This window comes from Corella eumyota, chromosome 4, assembly GCF_963082875.1.
Source record: "Corella eumyota chromosome 4, kaCorEumy4.1, whole genome shotgun sequence".
In the NCBI taxonomy this organism is placed as follows: domain Eukaryota; kingdom Metazoa; phylum Chordata; class Ascidiacea; order Phlebobranchia; family Corellidae; genus Corella; species Corella eumyota.
The window spans coordinates 4,692,716-4,713,727 of NC_137493.1; the positions used below are offsets into that span (position 1 = coordinate 4,692,716).

General features: G+C 29.3%; 4 protein-coding genes across 4 annotated transcripts; 1 reads left to right on the forward strand and 3 right to left on the reverse strand.

The window, feature by feature from the left end:
* Positions 1-323: 323 nt before the first annotated feature.
* Positions 324-10,615, forward strand: LOC145750235 (forkhead box protein J3-like). The gene is made up of 14 exons (XM_082566217.1): positions 324-476; positions 875-988; positions 1,459-1,582; positions 1,728-1,802; positions 2,367-2,444; positions 5,774-5,872; positions 6,024-6,098; positions 6,467-6,581; positions 6,687-6,789; positions 6,876-7,060; positions 7,559-7,660; positions 7,800-7,970; positions 8,720-8,828; positions 9,202-10,615. Exons 1-14 carry the CDS (start codon positions 367-369, stop codon positions 9,278-9,280), a joined length of 1,539 nt encoding a protein of 512 aa, XP_082422343.1. The 5' UTR covers positions 324-366; the 3' UTR covers positions 9,281-10,615.
* A 383-nt stretch (positions 10,616-10,998) lies between these two features.
* On the reverse strand, positions 10,999-12,091 carry LOC145750378 (cytidine deaminase-like). The gene is made up of 3 exons (XM_082566400.1): positions 11,703-12,091; positions 11,539-11,593; positions 10,999-11,328 (listed from the first exon to the last, which is right to left on the reverse strand). The coding sequence occupies exons 1-3, from the start codon at positions 11,948-11,950 to the stop codon at positions 11,200-11,202; spliced, it is 432 nt and encodes a 143-aa protein (XP_082422526.1). The 5' UTR covers positions 11,951-12,091; the 3' UTR covers positions 10,999-11,199.
* Positions 12,092-13,333: 1,242 nt separating this feature from the next.
* Positions 13,334-15,056, reverse strand: LOC145750367 (cytidine deaminase-like). The gene is made up of 3 exons (XM_082566388.1): positions 14,086-15,056; positions 13,890-13,944; positions 13,334-13,627 (listed from the first exon to the last, which is right to left on the reverse strand). Exons 1-3 carry the CDS (start codon positions 14,331-14,333, stop codon positions 13,514-13,516), a joined length of 417 nt encoding a protein of 138 aa, XP_082422514.1. The 5' UTR covers positions 14,334-15,056; the 3' UTR covers positions 13,334-13,513.
* A 336-nt stretch (positions 15,057-15,392) lies between these two features.
* On the reverse strand, positions 15,393-16,325 carry LOC145751035 (cytidine deaminase-like). The gene is made up of 3 exons (XM_082567107.1): positions 15,999-16,325; positions 15,802-15,856; positions 15,393-15,525 (listed from the first exon to the last, which is right to left on the reverse strand). The coding sequence occupies exons 1-3, from the start codon at positions 16,226-16,228 to the stop codon at positions 15,415-15,417; spliced, it is 396 nt and encodes a 131-aa protein (XP_082423233.1). The 5' UTR covers positions 16,229-16,325; the 3' UTR covers positions 15,393-15,414.
* Between the last annotated feature and the right edge of the window lie 4,687 nt (positions 16,326-21,012).

Consider the following 21,012-nt stretch of genomic DNA (forward strand, 5'->3'; position numbering starts at 1 on the left):
TTTTGTTTGCTGGAATGCCATAATAGTTTTTTTCCGTTCCATGTACAGTAAGTGCTACAGACAGACAAACTAAGATTAGAAAACTGTATTAAATGTTTGCTAAAACGCGTAAAAATTCGTGCCTTTTAAAGTTTCGTTAAATATTTCTTGATAATAAGGCAAAATGGGTAATAATAAGACAAAAAAAATATTATGGTTTTTTTGATGTTAACGTATTGTTATAATAGTTAATAGACCTAGGCTTCAACTAAGTTTTGAAAAAATTTTTCATTCAGAAAAAAGTATTTTTACTTATAAAAACGTAATTTTTTTAGAAATTAAGATTTAAATTTTATTTGTAAGTCAAGTTAAACTTAATTTTTACTGATGTCAGTGTGTGCAGTAACTAACATGAACCCTGAAGACATTCGAGATGAAACGAAGAAAAATATGACAGATTTGGAAAACAGTCTGACCTCCATTGATTGGTTACCTCGGTATTATTTTAATTATTTTTATGTTCTTTTTAACAATTGTGTTTTAAGTTTCGTATGGCAGTATGGGGTTATCTTCTCATGTAAAGTTGGGTTTTGCAAGTTTTTACAATTTTTAACCTTTAAAACAATAGACACTGCTTTTATTTATTCTCAATAAAAGCATAAATAGGAAATTGAAAATGTTTTGCCTCTGCAAAAAATTATGTTGTGTTCAAATTTAACATGATTGCTTGGTATGATGACATCACTTTTAATATAATTTTATATTTTTTAAACATTTTTTAAGGTATGTGTAGCTTGTTATCAACAGTTTGGTATTTGCTTTGTGTAAACATTTATAACAGTAAATTTGTGATTGTTTTTTTTACTTTGTTAATTTTTTTTAAATTTGTTTTAAGTTTAAATGCTCGAATGATCAGTGATGCTGCCAAGGAAAATAAAGATTCAAAAACTGGTCGAAAATCCAGTGATGATTCTTCAGACCAGAGCAAGAATGGAAAACCACCCTACAGGTAAGTTTTATGTGTTAAATTTTTTTTTAGTTAGAATAGGTTTTATTTTAAATATATATATTTTTTTTTTTTTTTTGTATATATCTCTATCCTCGATGTAGGAAAGTTGAATGCCCGACTTAAACATAGAGTAACATTAGTTACTCCGACCCAGTCTCGAGTTGCCTGTGGCAGTTTGGGATATTATAGATATAATTTCCTGATAATTATACTGCTGATTAAGTGCTGGCTCAGCAGGAGTTCATACCGTTTATAGCACCTTTCTCAAGAGCGCTACAGCATGAGGTCAATGGGGATTGAACCCACGACCCCATGTGTGGTGTAGCAAGTGTTCTTACCACTACATATATATATATATAGCCTATAATATAAATACAAGCCTAGTTAACTTAATAAATGTTATATTTAAATTTAAATCTTAATTTTTTTTTACCTCTTTTTAAATAAAATTTTTGGTTAATATATTTCAGTTACGCAAGTCTAATCACTATGGCCATAAATTCATCCAACCGGAAAAAAATGACTCTTAGTGAGATTTATATTTGGATTTGTGATAGTTTTTCTTACTACAAAGAAGCAAATGGAGGGTGGAAGGTATGTTGTTTCTTTTTTATTCTTTGATTTTGTAAAAATTTAATGCATGGTAAAAAATGTGTAAATTTTAATTGTTGTATTTTTTTTTTGCTTTTTTTGTGTTATTATTTTATGTTTAAAATTTTTTTTCTTGTTATTATTTTAGAACTCGATTCGTCATAATCTGTCATTGAACAAATGTTTCAGGAAAGTTCCCCGATCAAAAGATGATCCTGGAAAGGTAAAAAACTTTAAAATTATATTTCTTAAACATTTTTTTGTTCACAAAATGGTATGCTCTATGGCATCTCCATAATTATGGAAAACACCGCAAATAGATATAAATACAAAAGTTAATTTATATAACCATGAAATAAAAAAGTAATTGTATTTAACTAGGCTTGTAGAAAAAAAGTGCAGTAAAAAAAATTATAAAGTTTATTGTAAAGTCTGATTTAAACAGGATGAATTTGTTGTTATAAGTCGTACAAAAAGTGTTTAAAAAGCACTTGAAATACTTTACATCGTACCAAATACAATTTAATAACTCAGGTTGTTATTTTACTGCAACTGTTAAACTAACAGATTCTATTTATTACCCTAAAAGTATTGAAACAATAAGCATAAGCAAAACTATCTTCTATAGCATATAGGCAAACTAAATTAATTTCTATACATATTACTTGTTTCAAAATTGAAATTCTTTGCAAAATTTTTTTTTTTGATTAATAAGCATTTGAAACTAATGTTATTATTAAAAAAATTGCTTTTGTTGTGTAAAAACTAATTTGATTTAATTGTACAGGGTTCATATTGGGAAATAGACAACACACCCGATGATCCTATTCCAGTAAAACGAAAAAGAAAATCGGACGAGTATGGGGTAAGTTAGGGGTTATTTGTATAGAAGAGCAGAAATATATATAAAAATTAGCATTTTACAAAAGTTATTTTATGACTATTGATTTTGTATTCAAATTGTTACAAATGTTTTGGTTCTATTCATTTTTTTTTATTTAAAAAATGAAAAGATTAATTGCTTTAAATAATAGAAATTAATTAATTTTTGTTTGCGATTACTTTTGTATTTTTGATAAATTTTGATATCTAAGTAAGTATCAACTCGTACTTGACTTCTGTTTTGTTAATAATTACATATTTTTATCTTTAAATGGGGATTGTTAAGCTAAGCTTTAAATGCCTAGAAGGTAAGTAGGAAAATAAGAGAGAGGCCGATAATTAGGTGACATGCTTTTTATATTCACACTTATTCACCATTAAATAAAACAAGTTGGACAATAGAAAATGGACAATGCTCTATTTGTGCCTTTTAGTCACCAGATAGCCTTTATTTTTTAACCACTATAACCTTTTTTTTGTTGGTTCACAAACTCCAGGTAATTTTTTTGAATTGAATTTCCAATAAAAGTTTAATGATGTAGCGGCATTATTAAGAAGAGTTATAAGAAAAATTTTTATGAGCGATTTTGACATAATTGTGGCTAGTAAAAGTTGGTAACTAATTACCAGCCATAATATTTATCATTTTTAAAACCTTTTCCTACCACTAAAATTTTTTTTTTCAAAAAAGTAATAAAATAAAGGCATCACAATTTTTATGGTCTATCTTACTAAAAATTGATATTACATTTTTTTCGGATAAAATTTTGCAGAATCGATTTGTTTACATTGCTTTATGACTGTAAGTGTTGTAGTGTACGGCATGTTTGCTCAGTATATTTGCTCTTGTTTGTCAGTGACGTCATCAGCATTAAATTGAATATTCATGACTAAATATTCTTATGTTTGGTAAAAAATTTTTTTTGGAAAAACAAAAATTTTACCATACTAACTGTCAACAAAAACAAAATTGTTAAATTTATTTGGTTTTTCCATGTTTAGTTACTTATTTATTTAGAAAAAAACAGATCTAATGTATTACTGTTTGCATAGGAAACAACGTTTTTGTTTTATGTTAAGTTTTCATAAAATATTTGAATTTTAATTGTTAATTAGATTAGGTATTAAGTCTGTAACAGCAGCATTTTCTAATTTAAGTAAATTAGTTTATTTTAATTTCATATAATCTTGGCAATTGTATTAAATAATAACTATGGCAAAAAATAAATAACTTTGTTTTAAAATATAAAAAACTATCAAAATTGAACAAAATTTAATTTAATTTTTTTTGTAATATTCTATTAAAAAAACTGCCTGTAAGAGTTTTTATTAAGATCCATTGTTTGGTATTCAATCCTAAAAAAAGTTTAAAACAAAAAGGGTATTTTAGCAAACAATACCACTACTGGGCAATTCTCTTTACTCTATTTCTATAGAACAATACCTTTTTACACTCTGTCGGTATCACAAAAATATTTACGTTTTACAGTAATCATAAAACTGGTTTATAATAATTTAGAAATAGGTGACGTACTTTGTCTATAAATGACAGGAAAGCTACGTCAAGTTTTTTTTATTTTGTTTGTTTTGGCCCGGTTCTCCTTTGCTTAAACTCTCAAACAAACATTGGAATACAAAGAATAAAAATGGAAATACATTTTTTTGTAATTAAGAATGCTATTTTTGTCTCGTAACTGGCTTATTCTTGCTTTAAATAACTCTATAAGTAAAGGTCACATAGCAACTAATTATGGATTAGTGAAAATATTTGAACCGAAATTGTTTAAAAATATTACAAAGAGCTACAAATTTATTTATGGCCAATTCTATGTTTTTAATGTTAGTAAAAATAATATTGCAAATTATATTTTTAAAATGGGGCAGTACAAATTTTAAATATTATTTTACACAAATTGATGAGAAAAAACTGGGTTTATTTATTTTTATTGGTTTCTTTTTCTTTGTATGTTGCAACACCGAGCCGAGTTGCATTCGCAACTAATTAACTTTATTTAATCTCCTTTGTGACATCACAAGTGTTACTTGTTCTCCTAGAACTTTAATTCTGTTTGTTCAAGCACTCGACCTGACCTGCGTTACTTGTCGCGGCACTTGAGTGGTGGCACTTACGCCACAGTCACTTTTGTAGGCACGTGTCACGAATATTGTTGTTATGACTGCAATTTTGTAACAAAAAACAAATAGTTTTTGGTTTAGAGTTTTTTTATTTTATTCCAATTTATTGGTTAAAAAATTCTGCAATTAAAACACACAATTTTGTATAAAGTTTAAAAAATTTGTATACTATGCATAGTAAAATTTTATAAGTTTTTTAAACTGTATTTGACCTGCGAAAGGACAACCTTGTCAAAATTTGGTTTTAAAATATATGTTTTATTTGTATTTGGTTTTCTCTATTAAATCACACCAATGTTAAAAAAAAATGAGTGAACAGAATAATTATTGGATAATAATATTATTTTGATTTATAAATTAATCTTCTGATTTTTTTTTACATTAAGTCTTAATATTTAAAAAAAAAATTGTCTTACAATTTAATAATAATTGCTTTATGTGTGATAATATATTAAATATTCACATTTTTGATATTTATTTTAATTTAAATCTAAATTTTTTTAGTTAAGCTTTTTGTATTTGCCATTTTTTAGTGTTATTTATATATTATTAATCGGTCTAGTGAATTTAAAGGTATATTAAAATAACAAATTTATTTAAAAAATTTTCTGCTTAACTAGGGCAGGTTAATTCAAATAACCTTATCTATCATATTTCCGGAAGCAAATATAATAAAATATTAATGAGTTATTTAACTACTTTAGTAGTTAGCGTAAAAATTTTAAATTCCAAATTACTTCTGGTAATTTTTTATTTAACTGCTATTCTATAGGTTTTTCCAATGCCATAAAATTTTTAAATTCCTTATATATGTTCAAGTTAAAAAAAGTACATGTATTGGTTATATTAATGTTATATGTGAAATGTAAATTACATGTAAGAGGAATGTTGTTCTTTAGATGGTGATAAGTTGGAATGTTTGGTTAACCATATTAGGCTTACTCTTAGTTGTATAGTAGACTTAATGCCTTATAGCATTGCAAACTTTCTTCCATCATAGAGAGCCATTAATTTGGTTTAATTTTGGTTTATTGTTAACCATTGTTTAAAATTGGTTTGCATAAAAAATATGGTTGTCACTATTAATTTCGTTTCATTTTTAATTTTAATAGCTTAAGTGTTCAACCATGGTAAAATATGGTTTTATTGGTTCATAACAACTGGTTTATTTTTTAGAATGTGATTGAGGATGGTATTTACCACACACCACAAAACAGCTTTCATGCCAGTCCGTCAACCATTCCACCACATTTGGTGCACGAATACAACCACATGGTAAATTAACTTGCAATTTGGTTTATTATTTGTTTTGAATGCACTGGTAACATTAAATGTTTTTTTTTACAAACTGGTTAATTTTGATTTTATCTTAAATTCAATTTTTTTTTTAAATTTTTTTAAACTTTTTTGTTATTTTGTTTTTTAGAATTCTTCTCATGGATCTATGACAACTCCTTGTCATTCTTCAACTCCTCTCAACCAGTCACATTCCTCTAACCCGGTAAATGGTTTTATTTTAACCAATCGTATTCCCCCAATTAGTTACATAGTTTTATTTCAACTAATCACATTCCTCTAACCCGATAAATAGTTTTATTTTAGCCAATCACATACCTCTAACCCGATAAATAGTTTTATTTTAGCCAATCACATACCTCTAACCCGGTAAATAGTTTTATTTTAGCCAATCACATTCTGTGAAAAGGATGAATTGTCTTATTTTGCAAAACACATTTTCCTCTATATATAAATGTAATTATTAAAAATTATTAAAATCTAATACATCTTTTAATACATATAAATTTGTGCTTCAATTTATAGAACTTGCATTTTGTTCTTTTTTTGAGCTGGTTCATTAATTTTTTTTAGAACTCTAGTCAAAGTTTTGAGAGTGGCACTGGGTTTGAAGGATTAGGTTTGGACGATATGAGTGCCTCGTTCCGAAGTATTTTTAAAACTGTATTCCAACCTTCCATCACTGATGGTTAGTATTAAATTTCCTTAACCTTTATAATTTCACTCCATTTTTGTTGCATCGGAAATTTATTTAATTTTGAACAACTTTACTATCGAAAAAAATTATTTAAAGATTTAGGAGATAGAAATAGCTCTTGTGCTTTCTCGAATTCTTGCACAGCTAGCGACATCGTGTGTTCAGATTCCCAACACTTGAATAACCAGAATTTCTCCAAGTAAGTATTCGGGCACATTTTATTTTCTTTTTTTTTTAAATATTTTTTTAACTTAAAAAAAAGAAATAAATCTAAAAAACTCTCAGTTCTGCATCATCGAGTTCCTACTACAGCCCCATGTCAAATCACCCCCAAATGCCCCCTCCCAATTACCTTCATGTATCTGATGGTGGGAACGGGCCCTTAAGGCATCAAAGGGGAGTGGGTAACCCAGGATTGAGTCAATCAGCAACCCTTAACCAAATTAACAAAAATTCAGCTTCTCAATCAGGTATTGTTGTTTTTAAGTTTTTAAAAATAAAAAATTTTAACAAAAATATTAAACTGATATATTGGCGATTTTTTTTACTTAAAAATTGATAAAGTTGTGTCACTGAACACTAAAATGGTTTTAACTTGAATATTTTTACTTACTTATTAAGTTATACAACTTTAAAAAAAAATGATTTATTTAATAAAAAAGGAAGCCCTGTTTGTGATGATGTAGATAGTACTAGCTTGTATACATTCACTATGCTACTTAGTACTTTCTACGTCACACGAAAAATATGGTAACCTGTTTTTTTATGTTAATCATTTTCCAGTATTTTTGAAAATTAAATTGTAAGTACCACAGACATTTTTTAGAGGTTCTAAAGGCATTTTATGATTCAGTGTCAACAATACTAACGTGCTATATACATCACTTACAAGGTTGCAAAACTCTCTAATATAACACTTTAAATTAATTTTTTGATTAGGTTTTTGTTAAATGGTATTTATTTTTTAGGAATGAATTTTGATTGGTGTAACAGTAATGAGTCTTTGCGACAAAGTTGTCTTCTCGCAAAAAGTTACAACTGGTCAACTGTTGATTTTTCCCAATACCAAGGTAAATTTTAACTTTTTTGTAGTTAATTGGGTTAATGCAGGCAAAGTATTTTAATTCCAGTGATGCTAAGATTTTTTTATTTTTCAATTATTTTTCAATATTTTTTTTTTCCAAATATTTTTCATTTTTATTTTTTCAGATTTAATTGAAAATATGCATCGAGCTGACCAAAAAAATTGGGAACTTGATCAACAATCAGCAGCTGCTTTATGTGACAGTTTGCATTCTTTCTTTCAACAAACTGGGTTTGCATCAACACATGAACAACAACCAATACAACAGCAACAACATATTAACCATTCTGGCTCAGGTAATTGGTGTTTTGGATTGCAATATCTAATTTTTATTTTAAAAAATTTTGAGTTTTTGTGGCAGCAAAATTTTGTTTTGGATTTTCAAACTTTTTTGTTTTTTAATTATTTATTGATGTTTATTGATAATCTCTACTGGCAATTTTTTAATGTATTTATGTATACAAAGATAATTTTTTTTTGGTACTGTTTATTTTTTCTTTGATTTAAACCCGTTAAAAAATAGTTTGCATAAAAAAACAATGGTGGCTAATATGACAAAATTGGTTCTTTTTTAAGGGTTAACCAGTAGATATAGTAGTTTGCCATGTCTGCACCAGTCCTCCAATCCACCATTTATATCCCAAACATCTTTGAAGGGTTAGTTTAATGGTCCCAAATGGTTTTTTAATTGGTTCATTGCAAAAATCTATTTGTTTAAAGGCATTTAGATATTAAGTGCTTTTAATTCCTGCAGACTGCTTAAAATTTTTTTCGCGCTTGATAATCGACCGAAAATTTGCATGCGCGATTGTGGTTATTAATTAATAATTAGCAAGATAAGGTATTCATGGCACAAAGTGCACTGTTTAATCATGTTGTCTTGGTTACTATCAAGTTTATGAAGACTTTGCTCTTTTAAACAACTATACCAAAACATTTTTTTTTACTTCATTAAAAATAAAAAAATGTAGCATATTTCAGCAAACTGTGGAATGTAAAAAAAATAAAGAAAAGGTTTAATTAAATTTAAAATAATTTTTTTTAGGACGTCATCATTCAGCAAATTCTTCAAACAATTCTGTTATGGCTTTACAATCACATCGGCATAGCAACAACAACAGAGCAGCTAACATCTTGCCCTCAAATGGTGCAAGGTAACTCGTTTTAAAGAACATTATTAAAAAATCTTTGTTAACAAGAAAAATAATAAAAATAAAAATATTTGAACAGGTAACTTATTGTTATTTACGGCAACGTTATATATTAATTAAACACTAACGCTCACAACATGAGGTCATTTAATTAATAGCCACTGCTTACAGGTCATAGCGCTATAGTAAGGTGCTATAGCCAGCCTGAAGACAAAATTAATTAGCAGGGCAATGTGGCAATTTATTAAAAAATATTGAAAACAGCCAAAGGCAACTTAAGGCTAGGTAGGGTAACAATTGTTACTCTATGTTTTGGCCATGATGGCGACCCTTTTCACATTGAGGATAAAGATGTTTAAAATAACTTTATGATTAGGTATGAGCAGCAGCAGAACCAACTCCCAGACACTGATGAGATTATTGACACTTTTAATTGGGATTCTATAGCTTACTAAGCTTTAATGGTAAATGCCTTTTTATGTCGTGATCTAAAAAACTGTGCTTTAGTGACTTTTTGTAATTTTTTTAAACCTATGTTCCAACTTATTACAATCCTGTTTTTACACATTTTTGCGGTGCCTTATTTTTTTTAACAAATTGTGTTCTGTAATTTTTTATTGCTTTTTCTTCATATAGAATCGATCTAGGTGTGATCTTTTTTTTATTTATTGTAATTTTTTTGTAAAAAGGCTTCAAATTTTTTTTTCTTCACTTTCTTATGTCAAAATAAGGACAACAAATATTATCAAAATATGGAAACAGTTTCAAAAAAGTTCAGTCATATATTTTTTAATATATAGTCTTCATCGGATAAATAAGTTCATCTATACTTAGATTTTTATAAGGCATAAATATTCTAAAATTCAGTTATTTTGGGCATTTTTCACTATAGTAGTTCAATTTAATATTATCCTTAAAATGAAATAATTTATCAGCTCTATTTAATTTTGTTCAACCTTTATTATCTTTTTAATTACGGTTCCCTGTGATTTTCACTTTTCTTCATTTTTATTGCACTTTCATATTTAAATAGGAACTGCCCATCTTGTTTCACATAAAAAAAGATTTAGTTTGAAATTTCGGAATGTTTACTGCCCATTTTTTGTGGTGCAATTTGGTTGTTGGGGTCATCAAAAACATCTTAGTGATTACGTTTTTCTGTTTGTGACGTCGTTTGAGTTAACTTATGACGTAACGATGGTTAACTTGTGTTTTCTGGTCACGTGATGGCTTTATAAATGACGTCATTGGTATAACATTGGTTAGCTTGTTACACTAATTGTATTTTATTCTTATTTGGTGTTGATTTTTTATTGTTGTTTAAGTAGTTATGCCGTCACTACTTTTGTATGACGTAATATTACTTCTGTGTGACGTGATATTATAAGAAAATGACGTCATAAATTTCTGGTGTAAAAAGCCGTTTTTCTTTATGATGATGATGTTGCACTGTTCGTGTTATCACTGTGGCTTCGATCATGACGCGACGTCACTCTCGTGATGACGTCACGGATATTTTAAAGCGGCGAATTTTAAGTTTTTGTAGCGACGCAGAGCAATTGTATTTTCGCGTATATCTTCAAGTTGTGAGACGTTGATGTAGTAATTTTTACTGATATCGTCTTAAGAATTGTGTTTTTTTCATGGTATTTTTTAAAGTATGTGTAGTTTAAAATTGTACATAATTGCGCCAAAGATAAAACAACATGAAAAATTTGTTTTGATTTTGTTACTAATAGCCAAAGTGAAATTTTTCAAAAGCCTTTAGCCATTAGGCTATATTAAAGAAAAATGTGTAAATTTTAACTTCAAAAAAAGTTAGGTTAATTTATCTTTTAGGTTGTTTTTTTAGTTAAACTTATTTTTTTAATAGGTTCTTTTATTTTAAGGGTGCTTTGAATTTAATCTACCTTTACTGTGCTAGCAAAGTAATTATATATTTTTTGAATTTTGATTAAATATCATGTTAAAAATTTTTTTTAATATATGCGGTTATGCTTTGTGTTTGTTAGCATAATGGTTGTATTTAGAAAACGCCAGGCTGACTTGTTTTGGGAGAATAATATTTTTAATCTTTTAAAGTCAATCACCCACGTTAAATATATTTAAATTTATTCAGAAAAATATATAATGTCTTTATAGTGTATACACGTATAATATAATAAAGCTATTAATTAATCAATTTTTACATAAATAAAAAAAACTCTTATTGCCAATAATAATAATATAGAACACACTATTTTATCTTGTTTTAAAAGTTTAATTATAAAAGTGTTAATTTTGATATTTAAAACAGCAATTAGTTTAGCGAATAAATGTACAAATTATTATACATAATATATATAAACTACTTCACGCAGTCGACAAAGAGCGGTTAATTTGAGACCTTTTGAAAGTCCAAATTGTCGGGTCCAAAAGAATGTGGAAGAAGTTCTTCCAGCTTGTAAGTCTCGTAGGTTTCGTTTTGGTTTATCTCGCAGTATATGGTGATGTCTGTACCAAACTAAAGAAGGTGTCAAACAACGTTTAAAATTAAATTGTATCATTTGAGCGTGTTTGTTAAACTTTAGGGTAACCAAACTTGCAGATACATTTCGTGTCGAAGTAAAACAAGTCAAATTTTGCTTTTATTAGGATCTGATCTTTACTTTTTACACCAAGGTAAAAATATTTAATTTGTGTTATTACCGTTAAAATTTTTAAATTCTGTTACCTCTCTTAGACTTTGTCTGCATAGCCCACATGGCGTTGTGGCCTCGTTTGTATCTCTATATAAACACATACCTTTATTAAATCTCGTTAAATGTTATAAAATTAAACAGTGCTATTAGCGACAAAGTTATTCTTACAAACATTACAATACATATATCTACTTACGACACTACGGCAATGTACTTGATTGTCTTGAAACCTTCTGACACAGCCTTACAAATAGCTGTTCTCTCGGCACAAATTCCGACAGGGTAGCAAGCATTTTCTACGTTGCATCCCGTAAAGATTTTGTTGTCAGTTGTCACTAATGCTGCTCCTACGCGGAATTTGCTGTAGGGGCAGTGCGCTTGCTCCTTAGCCTGTTTTGCTAGTTTAATTAAGTCTTTGACGTTGGTGAAAGTATGACTACTCATTTTGTTTGTATATAAAGAATCGTATAACTTTTATATTTGTATAGTACCTTTGTATAGTACCATATTCTTTAGATACAAAAAAAGTATTTTTAAAAGAACAGTGCTTTAAAAACCCAAGCTATGTAAGTTTTATTAATTTAAATCAAAATCTGTCATAAAAACATTTTGCAATTGATTGATTTTCTTATTCTTTTAATAAGAATAGATGAAATTATATTAAAACAAGGATATAAAAATTTAGTCTTCAAATTTTAGGTATTAAGCGGGTTGTAACCCAGTAAATATATTACGAATAGACGATATTTTTCGCTGATTAACACGGACGTACGAATGATTTAGTACTAAAATCAAATCACAACTTTTACTCTTGATGACAAATTTTAATTGTATACCTTTCAATGTAAGCTAAGGCGTGTTATTTCATTAAACAAAACACGAATACCATTCAATTTAAGCTTTCTAAACATTGATTACTCGAATTTACAATAGCCTCTTAATAGTTTTTATCATCTATAGAAAGTCACACTATTTAAACCTGCGACAAAATTTGTTTTTAACAAAAATGTTTTAAAGACACTCCATAAAGGACAATCTAAGTATCTTGCTTTTTGTTATTAAGACGCATTTAAAAAAAAAATAAACCAATTACTACTCGATTGTTATAAAAAAATGTTACGTCCTTAATCAACTATTAATTGTAGGTATCTAATTTTTATTACAATAATTGTATATATTGAACCACTCATTAAATTTTTTTTTTGTTTAAAAACAAACCTAACACATTTGTTTAAACTCTGCGTAAACCAACCATTTTAGCGATTCTACGTCAATTAACTGTATTATAAATGCTGATCCAATTTATGAATACATTTTATTTAAAAAACCCCACCCAGCGTACTAAGTTTTTGTGATTTAATTGTTTTTTTTGTGGTCGTATGTCAAATACACTAAATGAATTTATATTGCTTTTGTATGTTCTGTTATTTGATTGGTAATAAATCAGCAGTTTGCTTTGTGATTTTTTTCACGTAGGCTATTTCGCATTTAGGGTAATTTTTATTCCACTTACACTGTCATTGTCCATATGGTGTTTAATTTAAATCTTATAAAATCGACCAAGTTTTTTAAACTTTGTTTACAAAGTGCTTAACTAACGTTAAGTTGTTCATTATATATTTGTTACACCTGGATAAAATGTTAACTAAAAATATTTAAAAAAAATAAAAGTGAAGTGGTATGACAATGTATTATTATTTTTAATCCATAAATACCTGGTGAACTTTTAATAAAACCTTGTTTTAAATTAAAAAATTAACCTTTTTCAGGTATTAATCTTTTATCACCCCACCAAACTAATTATTAAGAAGTAGATTTGTATTTAATTTCGTGACTTAAATCTTATATTTTTAATCATAAGTCAAAAGTGTATAGTATTATTTAATGTGTAAAACATAATGTATATAAATTCGAATAATTTTAAAACAAATTGCATAAACAAAGGCATTTAAAATCAATTTGAAATTATAATTCAATTTTAAAATCTATTATCAATTTTTCAATCCCTTAAAATATTAAATCTTCAGGGCCAAACGAATGTGGTAAGAGTTCCTCCAATTTATAAGTCTTATAGATATCATCTTGATTTCGAGCGCAATATATCGTAATGTCTTTCCCAAACTAAAATATTGTAAAAGTGAGAGTGTTAAAAATTGTGAACAGCACTGGTCAAAGTAAACAAATTGTACAATATACATGATCAACATTGGCCAAGTTTTATAGTCAGCGTTATTGTTTGAAATTGCCTGTACAAGTTAATACATTAAACAAAACTATTAGTTTTTTATAGCCTTTAATTACAATGTCAAAGTTTAAAGCTGTGTACCCGTAAGTTTATTAAACCTAAATTAAACTTGATTTTTGGTTAATTTTGATTTGTTACCTCTCTTAAACTTTGCCTACAAAGCCCACACGGAGTTTTAGCTTCATTGGTGTCTCTGCGGATAAAAATATTAATTTAATATGATTCGTATTTATTTCAAAACAAAAAAGTTTTCTTATTCAAATTTTAAATTTTTAAAACAATAATAAAAAATATTCTTGTGATAAATAACATTGATATTCAATAAAATGCTTACGTCACTACAGCAATGCATTTAATTTTCTTATAACCCTCCGACACAGCTTTACAAATAGCCGTTCTTTCGGCACAAATCCCGACCGGATAGCAAGCGTTCTCAACGTTACATCCCGTAAATACTTTATCCTCGACCGTGACCACTGCTGCCCCCACGCGAAACTTGCTGTAGGGACAATGCGCGCGTTCTTTTGCTTGCTTTGCTAACTTAATTAGGTCCTGGACGTTTGTAAAGTTTTGTGTGTTCATTTTGTTATGTTGCTATAATAATACTTAAAAATATACAAAGTTAAAATTTCTTTTAAAAGTGGCTGGATTAGGATAATTTGAACCGGCTGTTTATTATATCTAATCGGAAATTAAGACCTGCGTAGTTTTGAAATGCACAATGACGTAATCTAGCTGCTTCCGCCTATCGTTTGCATCACTGCACTATAAAGGTTTTCAAAATAAGCAGTTTTAAGTGATTGCTATTTACGCTGCTACCTTTATCTACTTGCTAGTTAAAGTGACTGAAATCTTAAGTAGATTTAATAGTCTAATTAAAAAGATAGCAATTTGATGTGACATTTTGCGCTTTGTTTTATCTGCTAAAAAAGGATGCATCAGTTGCTAACTTTCTTATGTATGCTTAGTAGATTAATTTCACTTTACTCTTACTGTTACAGCGTTTACTTTAAGACTACCAGAGTCTTGCTTTTTATAGAAAGCAAACAAAAAATAAACTACGCCTACATTTTCTACACAAATTTGGCCAATCGCTATTGCTTTTTTGTAAATAACAGTTAACGCCTTGTATAATTGATAAATGGGTCTTGTTTACTTATTTTAAGGCTTTAACAAAAACTTAATGAATACTGTAAATAAATAACAAAGCATGTCAAAATGTAGACTATAGCTTTTATTTTAAGTATTAGACATTTTATTTAGTGTCTGTTAATATAAAATGTAATCATTGTCTAACTTTTTTATTTAAATTCTATTTAACATAGAGCGTCTATACTTATTCTAATCAAGTCTGTTTCGTTTTATAAGTGCTTGGATAAACAAAGGTAGTTATCGAAACTATCGTGTGCGCATGACGTCATAACACAACGTCGCTCTCGCTTTATTGAAAATAAAACTACCTAAGTAGAAATTTTAGGTTAGAATTTCATATATTTTATTAATTTGTGCGTCAATTTATACTTAAATTTTGGTAATGAGATTAACATTTCCTATACATATTGGCTTATTGTGAACTTATATACATAGAACATGCTTTAGGGACTAAATTTATAATACGCGAGGGCAAGATTTTTAACATTTATTATCGGAAATCGAATTTCAGTTAGAGTGTTAAACTTTCAGGTCCGAACGATGCAGGTAAAAGTTGTTGCATGGTCCACGTTTCAAAACTTCCATCTTTTCTGGCAAGGTAGAAAATACAATTTTTCCCAAACTGAAATAATATAAAAAAATTTTTGGGTAACATCGACCCGGTTTAAAGCTTTTTTCATTACCTTAACGCTTTATTAAGGTATATACCCTTATTCTATATTTAATTTATTTCTCAACTGTATAGTCATTATATATCGAATGATAAGTAATTATTGTTTCATAATTAAGATAATTTATTCATTGGTTTTTCCTATTTTATATTTTTGGCATTTCTTTGTACAAGTGATCTGTATATAGTTAACAAAGTTACAATTTACCAATATGACGTAACATTTACCTCTCTTACTGTTTGTCTGCAAACTCCACACGGTGTGATAATGTCACTTTTGTCTCTGAAATAAAAAATGAAACATATCATAAGTAAAACTTAAATACGGTACCTATTTATGTCAAAAATGTTGATCCCAGACATTAATGTTTTTTATGTGTGACATATATTTATCACTCTTAAAATTTAAAATTAGCACGACTTACGATATAACAGCAACCTCTTTAATTTCCAATCGTCCTTCGGACACTGCCTTACAGATAGCTGTTCTCTCAGCACATATTGTAGAAGTATGCGCAACATTTTCTATGTTACAACCGCTATACACTTTTCCACAACTGGTAACTAGTGCTGCGCCTACTTTAAAGTTGCTGTAAGGCGAGTAGGCTAGTTTCTTTGCCTGGCCAGCTAGCTCAATTAATTCTTCTGGTGTCATGAGTAATTACTTTATATACTAAATGTAGTAAAGTGAAATAAACAAACTAAAGGTCTTATGTAAATTTTCATGAAATTAGGTTAAAGGTTTGTATAACAGTATATTTAGCTTAAGAGTACCAGTTCATAACCACATCGTTTAAAACTTTTTTCGCTCTATAGTACACGTTACAATTTCAAGCACTAGTAGATTTCAAATGTTGTTTTATCAGGAAATGTGTTTACTTAATGTTTTATTCCATAGCAATGTGAATCACATTTTCAAGGTTGAAATTGGCTGTTAACATTTCTATAAAGGGCAAACATAACTACACAAAGAATTACATGGCTTTATAAATAAATGGTTAGTTATGGAATGACTTAATTTATGTACTTAAGACCCAGCTATCAATAACTTAATTTTTTTAATTGCAACAGTATTTATAGACCTAAGTTTTTAATCAAAATTGACTATTACTATTTAAATAGAAATGTATTTCATAGTTTAAAATCTCCTAATAATTACCTATGAAAATTTAATATAAGTGACATACGACCAAAAAGGCTTGCGGCTTTAAGCCATTGGTTTTTAGATTTGATTCTTAATACATGTGAGTAAATTTAAATCTAATACCTTAGTTTAGGAGAATACCGTGTATTTATTCGCAGGCAATTAATATGAATTACTTTTTGAGGTACTTATATTCATTTAACGTAATAAAATATTAATCGTACAATATGGCAAACACATATGTTGAACATTGGTTTGTATTACAAAACGCCCCTGACATTGATTGGCTATTAGTATAAAGTTGCAAAATTTTGCACAAAATTATTTAGTTTGAATTTGGTGTCGGCAATAGACGTTACTTGAAAGTCGAAAATTAGTTTAATATCATGTCGAAAATAGTTCATAATAACACTGGACCGTATGCCTTAGAAAGCGAAATAATTTCAGATGTAGGATTGGTTTTGGGGGCATACCTTTCCGTTGCTTATTGTATTTATCGATATAGGACATATGAGAAAAAGACACCGTTGTTTGATATTTACAATGATATTAGTTTTGCTTGTTTTGCCGTTCTTGTTATTTTGCCCCAGATCTGTGTCCGTTCGCCCAACCTTTGCTTTTCAATCTGCGTCCCTTTTTTGGCGGGCACATCAACGGTATGGCACATTCATTAAGTGTTTGTTGACTGTTTCATTTGGGAACGACAACGGGTCTTGTACGATAACATTTTGTTTATCGAATTTAAAACACCCTTTATAACAATTTTGGGTAAGGTAGTCCTTATACGTTGCATAACTGGCAGAGTGGTTAACAGCATCGTTTCAACCGTGAGCACATTGTTGGCTGATCACACGCTTTGCGTAGGGAAGCCTGACGGAGTGGGGGAGTGGGCTCCATACAGTTTCTATGGAACGGAGTGGGCTCCATACAGTTTCTATGGAACGGAGTGGGCTCCATACAGTTTCTATCCTGACAGTTTCTATACAGTTTCTATCCTGACGGAGTGGGCTCCATACAGTTTCTATGGAAACAGTTTGTCACAGTAGGATCAATTTTGTCATTTCTTTTTCAATTGTCTTTGCTTGGGCTTATTCTGTATCCACTATTTAAAAGGTTCGGTTGCTGTTACGGAGAAGAGGACCAGAATCACTCATCGATAAAAAAAATGGCGGTCAGGTTATCAGTTTGCACTTTTTGGTACATCTTCATTGATGTTTTACGAAATTTAATTTTTATACTATTCTCCAATGGGCAGGGGGTCTTGTTTTGGGTTTCTGTTTTCATGCTTTATCAAGTGGTAATTTTCACTGGTGTTCAGCTTTCTTTCAGCAACTACAAGGATCGATTTTTTCCATTTTTTAGCAACAGTAGAAATAGTGTTGGCCCCGTTATTCCCAAACAACAAGTTTTAACTTAATGAAATGATTTTACTAAAATCGTCAGTTATGTTGTGTTTATTAAAATTTAAGCGTGACCTTATAGGGTCATTAGGATGTTTGTTATTTCTGTTTGTTTTGTTAAAAAAATGGATGTTGTATTTAGTTATTGCCGGTACAAACATTGCATGTAATGAGAACTGCATACTTTATTGAAGTTTTAAACATAAAAATAAAATAAAATCCTGTGTAACTTTTGAAAGTTTTTTGTTACTATATTTTTTTGTAAATTAAATTACGTTTGTTTGTATAACTTGCTTTGTAAAGTTATAATTTTAAATAGATTCTCATATTGCGGTGTCGTTATAGTTGTAGTCAACTTTAATAAACACAATTACAATCATTTATTGCAACAGTAGAATCTATTTAAAAGCAATCAAGAAATTGAATCTTTTCTTAATCGGCTTGTGGAATGTTACCGTTTTGTCATAACTAGTGCGCTTTTCCGAAAAAATCTTTATATAAGGTCCGTTAAAAATCGTTTTGTGAACTTTAAATTAAGTTGTTTTGGTATAACTTAGACATGTAATTGTTATAGTTATTAAATAAAAGGTAAACAAGCATTGGACATATGTAGCGTGTAATAACACATGTTGTTATGATCTCGTTTTGGCAAACTCGTTTCGCGAAAAAAAGGTAGCTTGGTACGCGATTTTGCAGTTTAAGATGGCGTCGGTCACGCATACTACTGCGGCCGCAAGGTGGCCGGTGGTATGCAGTTCAGTGTCAAGTTAGAATTCAAAATTATATGGATGCTAAAATTTTTACCGCTTGCTGGTAAGGTAACTAACAATACCTTCAAATTGCCCTAAATAGCTAAGTTAAAAATAAACTGTTTAATATTAACTTAAAATTTCTTTCTATTACCAATTACAAAGACATAAAAAGCAGGCAGTAAACCTATAAGAGTTTTATTATATTGAATTTTTTTTGTATATATCTTTATCCTCGATGTGGGAAAGTCGAATGCGCGACTTAAACATAGAGTAACATAAGTTACTCCAACCCAGTCTCGAGTTGCCTGTGGCAGTTTGGGATATTATAGAGACTATAATTGCCCGGTAATTATACTGCTGATTAAGTGCTGGCTCCGCAGGAGTTTATACCGTTTAAAGCACCTTACTCAAGGGCGCTACAGCATGAGATGAGTGGGGGATTGAACCCACAACCTTATGTGTGGTTTGAACCCACGACCTTATGTGTAGAATTGAACTATAATATAACAAAACAAGGCAATCAAATATATTTTGTCGATAACATTTACGATAACATTTTGTTTATCGAATTTAAAATACCCTTTTTATCAATTTTGGGTAAGGTGGTCCTTATAAGTTGCATAAGTGGCAGAGTGGTTAACAGCATCGTTTCTACAGTTAGCACATTGTTGGCTGATCACACGCTTTGCGTAGGGAAGCCTGTCGGTACCTAAGACCGCAGCTATTAATTACTTAAATTTTTTTAATTGCAACATTATTTATAGACCCAACTTCTCACCCAAAAAAAACTATTACCATTTAAACAAGAATATTCTATAGTTTAAATTCTCCCAATAATTAACTATAAAAACTTAATATGAGTAACATGCGGTCTAAAAAGGCTTGCAGCTTTAAGCCGATGGTTTTTAGGTTTGATTCCCAATTTATGTGAATAAATTAAAATATAATACCTTAATTTAGGAGAATACCGTGTATCTATTCGCAGCAAAATATTATAAAAAATTTTGGCATAGTTATATTTATTTAACGTAATAAAATATTAATCGTACAATATGGCAAACACATATGTTGAACATTGGTTTGTATTACAAAACGCCCCTGACATTGATTGGCTATTATTATAAAGTTGCAAAATTCTGCAGAAAAATATTTACTTTGAATTTGGTGTTGGCAATAGACGTTACTTGAAAGTCGAAAATAGGTTAATATCATGTCGAAAATAGTTCATAATAACACTGGACCGTATGCCTTAGAAAGCGAAATAATTTCAGATGTAGGATTGGTTTTGGGTGCATACCTTTCCGTTGCTTATTGTATTTATCGATATAGGACATATGAGAGAAAAACACCTTTGTTTGATATTTACAATGATATTAGTTTTGCTTGTTTTGCCGTTTTTATTGTTTTGCCCCAGATCTGTATCCGTTCGCCTAACCTTTACTTTTCAATCTGCGGCCCTTTTTTGGCGGGCACATCAACGGTATGGCACATTCATGAAGTGTTTGTTGACTGTTTCATTTGGGAACGACAACGGGTCTTGTACGATAACATTTTGTTTATCGAATTTAAAACACCCTTTATAAAAATTTTGGGTAAGGTGGTTCTTGTAAGTTGCATAACTGGCAGAGTGGTTAACGGCATCGTTTCTACCGTTAACACATTGTTAACTGATAACACGCTTTGCGCGGGAAAGCCTGTAGAAATCGGGTCAATTCAGTTGCTATGGAAACAATTTGTCACAGCTGGAACAATTTTGTCATTTCTTTTTCAAATTTCTTTGCTTGGGCTTATTCTGTATCCACTTTTTAAAAGGTTCGGTTGCTGCTACGGAGAAGAAGACCAGAGTCACTTATCGATAAAAAAAATGGCGGTCAGGTTATCGGTTTGTACTTTTTGGTACATCTTCATCGATGTTTTACGAAATTTAACTTTTATACTATTCTCCAATAGGCAGGGGATCTTGTTTTGGGTTTCTGTTTTCATGCTTTATCAAGTGGTAATTTTCACTGGTGTTCAGCTTTCTTTCAGCAACTACAAGGATCGATTTTTTCCATTTTTTAGCAACAGTAGAAATAGTGTTGGCCCCGTTATTCCCAAACAACAAGTTTTAACTTAATGAAATGATTATACCTTAATCAGCTTG

Coding starts and splice junctions, on each gene's coding strand:
- LOC145750378 (XM_082566400.1), bottom strand. CDS start 11,950: ATGAGTAGTCATACTTTCACCAACGTCAAAGACTTAATTAAACTAGCA. Junction 11,594..11,702: donor AAGTACATTGCCGTAGTGTC/GTAAGTAGATAT, acceptor GTGTTTATATAG/AGATACAAACGAGGCCACAA. Junction 11,329..11,538: donor GCAGACAAAGTCTAAGAGAG/GTAACAGAATTT, acceptor CACCTTCTTTAG/TTTGGTACAGACATCACCAT.
- LOC145751035 (XM_082567107.1), bottom strand. CDS start 16,228: ATGACACCAGAAGAATTAATTGAGCTAGCTGGCCAGGCAAAGAAACTA. Junction 15,857..15,998: donor AAAGAGGTTGCTGTTATATC/GTAAGTCGTGCT, acceptor TTTTTATTTCAG/AGACAAAAGTGACATTATCA. Junction 15,526..15,801: donor GCAGACAAACAGTAAGAGAG/GTAAATGTTACG, acceptor ATATTATTTCAG/TTTGGGAAAAATTGTATTTT.
- LOC145750367 (XM_082566388.1), bottom strand. CDS start 14,333: ATGAACACACAAAACTTTACAAACGTCCAGGACCTAATTAAGTTAGCA. Junction 13,945..14,085: donor AAATGCATTGCTGTAGTGAC/GTAAGCATTTTA, acceptor TTTTATCCGCAG/AGACACCAATGAAGCTAAAA. Junction 13,628..13,889: donor GTAGGCAAAGTTTAAGAGAG/GTAACAAATCAA, acceptor ACAATATTTTAG/TTTGGGAAAGACATTACGAT.
- LOC145750235 (XM_082566217.1), top strand. CDS start 367: ATGTCAGTGTGTGCAGTAACTAACATGAACCCTGAAGACATTCGAGAT. Junction 1,803..2,366: donor CAAAAGATGATCCTGGAAAG/GTAAAAAACTTT, acceptor TTAATTGTACAG/GGTTCATATTGGGAAATAGA. Junction 6,790..6,875: donor AATAACCAGAATTTCTCCAA/GTAAGTATTCGG, acceptor AAAAACTCTCAG/TTCTGCATCATCGAGTTCCT.